At 57.6% G+C, this 8030-nt stretch overlaps 2 protein-coding genes across 3 annotated transcripts; both read right to left on the minus strand.

Moving 5' to 3' along the window:
* Positions 1-268: 268 nt before the first annotated feature.
* On the minus strand, positions 269-2824 carry PSMB10 (proteasome 20S subunit beta 10). The gene is made up of 8 exons (XM_046682763.1): positions 2650-2824; positions 2340-2427; positions 2154-2251; positions 1912-2052; positions 1558-1673; positions 1390-1448; positions 570-721; positions 269-442 (listed from the first exon to the last, which is right to left on the minus strand). The coding sequence occupies exons 1-8, from the start codon at positions 2703-2705 to the stop codon at positions 331-333; spliced, it is 822 nt and encodes a 273-aa protein (XP_046538719.1). The 5' UTR covers positions 2706-2824; the 3' UTR covers positions 269-330.
* Positions 2825-4473: 1649 nt separating this feature from the next.
* On the minus strand, positions 4474-7926 carry LCAT (lecithin-cholesterol acyltransferase). 2 transcript variants are annotated; one of them, XM_046682277.1, is made up of 6 exons: positions 7702-7926; positions 6816-6972; positions 6621-6736; positions 6432-6527; positions 6116-6340; positions 4474-5067 (listed from the first exon to the last, which is right to left on the minus strand). In XM_046682277.1, the coding sequence occupies exons 1-6, from the start codon at positions 7853-7855 to the stop codon at positions 4514-4516; spliced, it is 1302 nt and encodes a 433-aa protein (XP_046538233.1). In that variant the 5' UTR covers positions 7856-7926; the 3' UTR covers positions 4474-4513. The 2 variants fall into 2 exon arrangements, with proteins under 2 accessions (XP_046538233.1, XP_046538232.1); XM_046682276.1 differs by having other exon boundaries at positions 6432-6736.
* Positions 7927-8030: the final 104 nt, after the last annotated feature.

Here is an 8030-nt window from a genome sequence, read left to right on the forward strand (position 1 = left end):
GGACTAGAGGGCAAGAGCAAGGCATGGGAGTGGTAGGGAGAGTCTCTATGGTGTGGAGAGTCAGCAGGGGGCTTTCCACCTTGAGCCTGCAATGCTTGCCAGAGCTGGAGGGGTAAATACCTAAGGTGATGGGTGAAAGGCACCTTGTAGGCCAGGCACTGGAGCTATGGGAGAGTGTGGCCCCTGCAGGGATACCTTAGCCACAGAGCCGTGGTGGCTGCTAACACCCCCAACACACACACCCACCCAAGAATGACACAGCCACCTGTTTAGGTGTTTTATTTTCTGGGTTTATTTCCCTTTGTTCCAAGCTCTAAGCCTTAGCCTACTTCATTCCACCTCCATGGGCTGCACGGTTTCCTCCAGCAGCTCCAGGGTCAGTGGTGTTACTGTCTGGGACAAGACAGCTGTGGTCCCAGGGGCAAAGTGGTACTGGCTCGACCTGGGAGCAAGGAGGGATGGTCTCTCAATGAGGGCCCATCATGTGGCCCATCCTCTTCTTGCAGCCCCCTATCTCCCCTGCTCCCACACCATCCTTCCCTGTGGTCCTCCATCTTCCCTGCTCCTACCTCACTATGGGCTTTGTGGGTGAGCTCAGTGTTCGCAGCAGCTTGGCGCCGGTCCTTGTGATCACACATGCATCCACATTGCCCCCAGAGCCCAGGTCACCCAAGATTCCTGCAGTGATGGCTTCCACCAGCAGCCCCTGCGCGGCCTCCAGCTGTGATGATGATGATGTGTGTGTGAGGCCTGATGGACTCTTCTGGTATCGCCCTCAAGCTTCAGTCTGGAGACTTGGTTAATCTTGAAGCCCAGACTCTGTACCATTTGCTCGCACCCAAACTCTTCTCTCATCCTACACCACCACCTCAAGATCCCCTCCCCTACTGTCTGCCTCCCTCTCTCCAGAAACCCCATGTTCCCACTGCCCCCATCTTCACAAACTTCTCTGAGTCACACTCATGGCTCTGCTTCCAGTGGCCTGTCCACCCACCCAATGTAGTCTTGGTCCCCAATCCACTGGCTTACTGCATTTTTCTTTCTGGCCTGCAGGTACCTCTGAAGCAACATACGTCATTCATTTCCACCCCATCCCAAACAAAATCCAGACTTAAGACCCCATCTTCCGTTCCCTCCTCCTTCAGCTCCAAACAGTCCTCTCTGAGCTTTGACTTGTCCGGGCAGTCCAAACTTTGGCAGTGACGGTGGTCTGTTGGAACAGCACTTATCCACCCTCACTCCACTAGCCCGTGAGTCTCCACTCAGTAGTCACCTCCTCCGAGAAGGCTTCCCCGACCTCCTGACTAGGCTAGGCTACCTCTGCCTTCCCCGAGCTCCTAGGGTCACTTCCCACCAATGAACGCGTAGTGGAGGCTAAGTGTCGCTCACTGTCATGTTCGGCTGGAACCGGTCCTCCAGAACTGCCAGAGCCGCATCCTGGCCGGAGCCTGCAGGCAGGAGGGGCATCTGAGGTCAGTTGCAGCCGCCCCATCGCGGGACAAACGTGAGGCAAAGGTCTAGGGGCGGGGTTCATGGAGAAGGGGCTGAAGCGCTCACCCAGGGCCGCAAAGGGCAGACGGCTGTAGGAGCCGTGGGGGTGCACGCCGTAGAGCTGCGGTCCTGTCAAGTCTACGCCTCCCACGATCAGCGACGCGCCCACGTGGCCCTGGTACCTTTCCGTGGAGTGGGCGTGGTCAGCAACAAGCACCAGGCCCCCGAGGTCCCGCCCCACCGCGATACCGCCCCTGGATCCGAGCCCCGCCCCTTCCTGTGGTTCGGTGCCCAAGACTGACACCACTCCTTCCTGTTGCCCCCCTCCTCTTAGGCCGGCCTCTTCCGGCCTCCCGGGACCTCACAGTCTCGCTCTCCCCGCAACAGCTCCTCCCCTGGGTCATCAGCCCTCCCCAGCACCGGAAAAGCGTCTGGCGCAACATGCGAGTGACTGTGGCCACGCGGGGCTCGCGGCCCGTAGACAGCGCGTGTAGTTCCATGTTGGACGCTGCCATCCGTGTGGTCATCTCGGCGTCCGCGGCAACTCCAGCCCCACAGCAGCTGAGGGCGAAAGGAGGGTTGGTGTGGGCGGGGCTAGGATGTGCAGGATGGGAACGAGGGGGCGGTTCTTGTCGCGGAGAACCGGGCTGGGGAATTCTCACTAGATTTTGGGAGCGATGAAGTGGATTTTCTCACAGTTCTTGTCCGCCACGACCGAATCGTTAGTGGCCCGCGTATCCGCGCCCAGGATGACCCCGTCCTGTGGATGGGAAGGGGCCACTGGCTCAGTGCCCGCCCGATCCCCCAACCTCCCCTATAAGACCCCCCAGTCCCAACACCCTACTCACTCGGAACACAATGCCCGCGATGGTGGTCCCAGTTTTGCGTGCATGAGGGGTCCGGAGCCCCGGGAGGACGCGTTCCAAGGATGCGTTTCTGAAAACGGAAGGGAGTGGCCCAGGTTTTGGTTCTTCTGGGGTCCCCATCACATCCCCTAACTCCGTCTCGGTCTCCCTCACCTACCGGGGTAAGCCTGGGAACCCAAGTCGCCAAACGTACACTACTTTCCCCCCGCCTACCAGGAATAAAGGTCCTGGGGCTCCCACTCCCGGAAGCCCTCATAGGCAGCTGAGGCCCAACCATTTCACCCCCCTTCACCTCTGGCAGTTCTCAAAGCAGAAGCCCCCTCGGGGCTCTAGCGCTGCCTTCAGCATCCCGGGGTGGGCAGGGCGGTCTAGGGTTTGGGGGTCGATGATCAGACGAGTGGCACCAGCGTGGAGCAAGAAAGGTCGCAGCCTTGTCTTCTGTTGGGCTCCGCCTCTGACGCTTTCTGCTTTCGCTTTCACCCTTCCTCAGAAAAGGGTGGCCCCTTTCTGCATATTCTCTTTCACTTTTTTTTTTTAATGTTTTTTTAAGATTTTATTTTTTCCTTTTTCTCCCCAAAGCCCCCCAGTACATAGTTGTATATTCTTCGTTGTGAGTCATTCTAGTTGTGGCATGTGGGACGCTGCCTCAGCGTGGTTTGATGAGCAGTGTCATGTCCGCGCCCAGGATTCGAACCAACGAAACCCTGGGCCGCCTGCAGTGGAGCGCGCGAACTTAACCACTCGGCCACGGGGCCAGCCCATATTCTCTTTCACTTTTACCTTCACCTCTGATCCTAGGCAGCTGGGGAAGAGGGAGATGTCCCTGGCCTGGCTCTCCATGCTGCTTCTCTGTCCTCTGAACAGAGGGACAAATCCCTCGCTTCTGGTCATTGTTCCACTCCTCTTCCCCCTTCCAATCTGAGCCCCTTGCTCTGCCTACCCTGACCCCAACGCTAATCTCAAGTCTTACTGCCCTAAGTCTGTCACAATAGGTCTCTGTCCCTTTTGTTACTGGCCTCCCAACAGCATCAGGTATGGCTACCTTTTGTCCTTTGTCACCTTCCTTCTCCCAACTCCTGCCTCTCTTTTGTTGCCTGTCTCCTCCCCAAACCTCAAACATGGAAGTTCAATCCTTGGCCATGGTGATGCTGATACTTCCATCTTCCCTCTCTCAGGGGCTGTCTTCCTGCTCTCAAGAGGGGCACCGTGGCTGTCCACCTATGGCCTGGAGGCATGCTGGGCTCTACCCGTGGCCAAGCCTTATTTCACCTCCCAGATGACCCTTTATCTATCCACATCTTTCTCCTAACTACTGCTTTAGTCTCAGCCAGCATCCTCCCTCCTCTGGATACTGCACTGGCCTCCCTGGCTTCCCCACACTTCCTGCCCCTCACCTCCCACTCCAGGCTACACTGTACCCTGCAGAGAGGAGGCTCTTTCTAGATTGAAAACCTGGTCACACTCTTTCCCTGGTTAAAACCTTCAGCAGCTGCACGTTGCTCTTAGGCTCAAACCCAAGTCTTTACACTGGCCCATGTTACCCTTCTCATCCCATTGGATCTCAGCATAGGTACCACCTCATCTGGGAAGCCTTCCCTGACCCACAAGACTCAGCCTCTTGTTGCTCCCTAAACTTTTCTCTCAGACCACTTAGCTACATTAATAATTAAACCTTCATTAGTGAAATATCTGATTAGTGGCTGTCACTCCCCCAGATTCTAAATTCTTGTGCTTCTGTCATCTACCTAGTACTCAGAAGGCCCTGTCTAGAGGTGGAGTCTCACTTGCCCTTTTGGGAGCTGAGAGGGACAGCTCAGATCTTCCCTTCCCTGCACCCTTGGCTCCATGTGCCCCCATCTCACAGCTGTATGTGCAGCTGCCTCCAGTCCCCATGCCCAGAGCAGAGGTAGGTACAAGGCAGCCTGCCTAAACAACTCAACCAGGAGAGTGGGAAGCTGTACATCTCAGGGTGCCCCGTTCAACCCCAGGCTTTAGCAAAGCCCATCCTGCCCTATGTTCCACAAAGCGCCAACTGTTCAAAGCGGCTGCTGATGAACAAATCCTGGTGTGTGGTACTTAGTGCCTCCTCCTCAACCTACAACATACATGTCAGAGCTTACAGCAGCAAAAGATCTTTATTCAGGGGGCAGGGGCTCTCAGCTGGCAGCTGGGGATGCAGGGCTGCTACGTCGGTAGGTACCCAGCAGGATGGCATTGACGTGCTTCAGTGTCTGGTTGCTGAAGACCATGTTGAGGTGCTGTATCCCATGCAGTGGCAGCAGGTGCACAGGCTGTGGCTGGCGGCCCTGCCAGCGGGCACAGAGCTCGGTGCTGCGTGTGGCCACAGTGTCATCACCGTCCTCATAGAGCACACCCACAGGGTCCGTGTAGGGGAAGCCATGGTCAAAGATGTAGGTGCTGGGCGTGGGCAGGCCCACGCCATACAGACAATATACTTCCACACCAGGTGCTGGGAGGCCTGCGAGCAGGTCACGTGACTGTAGCCACATGTACCAGCCTTCCTCAAAGTGCAAGTCTGTAAAGAAGCGCTGGAAGTCACGGCCTGTGTAGTTGAAGCTGGGCGTGGAAATGAACACATGGTCCTCAGGCCATGCCCGGCTGGAGGGAAACATCCATGGGGAGGTTGTTGTCATGCGCTGCTCCTCTTTCAGCTTGATGCTGGACATGATCGGGATGCCCTGGTTGTCACCTGTGGACATGGAGCAAGGTAGGGCATGGAGCCAGGCCTGCCTACCCCTTGCCCACAACTTGCCCCCAACCCAAGCTCAGCTGGATGCTCAATCCAAACATAGACTCCAAGCCACAGACTAAAGCAGGCCTGGCATTCAGTAGGTGTTTAACGAGTGCTTATTAAATCAGCAGCTCTGATGGCACCTCTGTGAGGCAGAGCTGTAGGCCCTCAAAAGGAGGGAAGGGAGGAGTTTCCTGGGGATGGGCATGTATGTGTGAATGGTGGGGGGGGTGGTGCTGGTGGTTCTGTGTGTGTGCAGCTGTCTCCAGTCCCCACGCCCAGAGCAGAGGTAGACACAAGGCAGGCTGCCTGAACAGCTCAACCAGGAGAGTGGGAAGCTGTACATCTTCCCAGAAGTGGTGGGGGGACGGTGCTGGCAAATGTCTGTCAGCCTCTGTGGCCTGTGCTGCACAGGGGTCAGAGCTGTGTTCTGAGAAGGATGAAATGAGACCGTGGCTGTTTGACACTTATTGATATAGCCTGAGGAGTGTTTCCCTCACCAGATCCTGAGCTCTTAGGAGGAAGGCCGAGTCTGGCTATGCCCAGCATACAGTGGGTGCTCAACAGATGGTGGCTGTGCCACTCCTCAGGGAAGGGCAGGAGGGGCTCCTAGGGTCTGGCCTTGGCTTGGGAAGATCCGTCCTCAGTAGGGCAGATCCCCAGGCAAAGGAGTTCCTGGGAGAAGGCAGCTGAAAGCGGGGTGGGCAGGATCTGAGGCCACAAGGAACAGACGTAGGGCAATGAATCAGATTGCTGGGATTCACTTCCTCTCTCTTTACTTCCCCTTTGTTGTCACTGAGACAGACTCTGGCAGGAGGTGCTCTAATGGTCCAGGCCAGGCTCCCTGCTCTCAGGGGGCTAAGGACAGGGACCATGTCCCAGGGGTGGTGGACAACACCCCCAGCCTGGCATTGTGAGCAGAAATGGGAGTCAGGACAGGCCCATGGTCAGCTTCATTCCACCTCCCAACCCCCTAGAGGACACAGGTAATCAGAGGCCCTCTCACCTGAGGCCAAGACCAACATGGGCTTGATGGAGCCACCCCAGGGAGCCCCAAGAGAGATGAAGCCATCAATGAAGCGGTCCTTCCAGGACTGGGGCTGGCGCAGCAAGAAATAGAGCAAGTGCAGGCAGCCAAGACTGTGCCCAATAAGGAAGACAGGCTTTCCATAAGTAGCATGCATCTCCTCTACCAGCCCAGCGAGCTTCCCGTAGTATTCCTCCTGCTGGCCTGTGGGGGCGTGACGGGGCTATGTGTCAGGGAAGTTGGGGTTAGGGGCCACCTGCCCCACCCTGAACCCATCATCCGCAGAGACACTCACTGGGCTCCAGCCGCCAGTCGTAGGGGGCAGCCCGCACTGTCTCATCCCGCACATACCCGTTGTTGACCAGATTCTGCACCAGTGTGTGCATGTAACCTGTAGGGGAGGCAGTAGCACTGGGGGCTCTGACCACAGCTCCTATGGGCCCACCACAGCCTAGAGTCCCACTCTTTCCCCCAATACACACACCTGCCAGCTTGCTAGTGTCCAGGTACTCGACAGAGTAGGTCTTGCCAAAGCCAGGGACACGGATCTGTACACCAGGGGCATTGGACACACGCCCAGAGCTGCGGTTGTAGACAACCCTGGGGGCAGTGGGGCATTCAGCAGACCAGCAGCCAAGGGGCAGGGTGTGGGGACTGGGGCAGCGGGGATGGCACTTACCTGGTGTTATCGATCCAGCAGTCTACCCCAAAGGGTAGGAACATATTGAGATCCAGCCAGATGGTGAAGAAGTCTTCTGTCTTGCGGTAGCACATCCAGTTCACCACATCTGGTTTATCCAGCTTGGCTTCCAGCTGATTCCCCAGGCAGCCAGGCACTGCAGGCACTAGCCTTCACTCTGGATTCCTCAGACTTCCACCCCTTGTAGCCCCCACTCCAGTCTCATCCTCCAGACACTGTAGTGACCAGCCTCGCCCCTTCATCTCCCACACTCTCAACCCCCAGGGACTAAAGACATGAACCTCTCTTTCTGATCATACCCCCGCCCCATCCCCACAGCAGCCCAAAGCCCAGGTTCCCCTCAGGAAGGGAGGGTGCAGGGGCCAAGGCCACTGACCCCTGCTCCCACAAAGCAAACACTTAGCATGGCTCTCCATTACTGCCAAAGTCCAAGGTGAGAACAAATAGATATAGGGGAATGGGGGCTGGGCCTTGGAGTAGGGGGCAGGCCTTGATAGGCCTCTCTTGCTCTCCTGGGCTAGGCATCTTGTCCTTGCTTGGGTGGGGGCTGAGGAAGGAATGGTGGGGCTTGACCCAAGGTCCAGGGGCTGCAGCTGACCACAGCTAGTAATGCCCTGGCCAAGCCCTCGGGCACACCCACCCCCGACTCTACCCACCTGGGATAGACAACTCAGAGACATAGGAAGTGTGGTGGGAGAAAGGGTTGATTTCTCTGCAGCACAAACCTTTGGTCCCTCCGAACACTGAAGCAGGTATCAGGGCTAATGCAGGGGCAGAAGGGCCTTGGCAGGGTCTGCTACCAGGGGCTGGGGCCCAGGTTCCCCAAGGTCTGGCCTGGTGCATCAGGGGCCTGGCGGGGGCTTACCGAGGATGACGGGCCGTGTGTGGTTACTGAGCTCAGCCTTGGGCGTGGTGTGCGGGGGGAAGAGCACATTGAGGAGCCAGAAGGGGGCAGCAGAAGGGAGCAGCAGCCCCAGCAGCAGCAGCACCCACTGCCATGGGGAGCCGGGCGGCCCCATTCCAGCCCTAGTGCCTACTGCCCAGTGAAGCAGTCCTGGGCTGGCCTCATCTGTAGTGAGGGTGGGAGGGGCCCCAGGGCCTGTGGGAGGGGCAGCCTGGCCAATGGGGGTGGCCAGAGATTGCAGGAAAGGGGCATAGCCTCAGGGAGTGGCTCTAGGTCTGGCTTCAGTTCTG

Source organism: Equus quagga, chromosome 13 (genome assembly GCF_021613505.1).
Source record: "Equus quagga isolate Etosha38 chromosome 13, UCLA_HA_Equagga_1.0, whole genome shotgun sequence".
In the NCBI taxonomy this organism is placed as follows: domain Eukaryota; kingdom Metazoa; phylum Chordata; class Mammalia; order Perissodactyla; family Equidae; genus Equus; species Equus quagga.

Coding starts and splice junctions, on each gene's coding strand:
- PSMB10 (XM_046682763.1), bottom strand. CDS start 2,705: ATGCTGAAGGCAGCGCTAGAGCCCCGAGGGGGCTTCTGCTTTGAGAAC. Junction 2,053..2,153: donor TTCATCGCTCCCAAAATCTA/GTGAGAATTCCC, acceptor TTTCGCCCTCAG/CTGCTGTGGGGCTGGAGTTG. Junction 722..1,389: donor GGTTCCAGCCGAACATGACA/GTGAGCGACACT, acceptor TCATCATCACAG/CTGGAGGCCGCGCAGGGGCT.
- LCAT (XM_046682276.1), bottom strand. CDS start 7,855: ATGGGGCCGCCCGGCTCCCCATGGCAGTGGGTGCTGCTGCTGCTGGGG. Junction 6,737..6,815: donor TGCTGGATCGATAACACCAG/GTAAGTGCCATC, acceptor CACTGCCCCCAG/GGTTGTCTACAACCGCAGCT. Junction 5,068..6,115: donor CATGTTGGTCTTGGCCTCAG/GTGAGAGGGCCT, acceptor CCATGTCCACAG/GTGACAACCAGGGCATCCCG.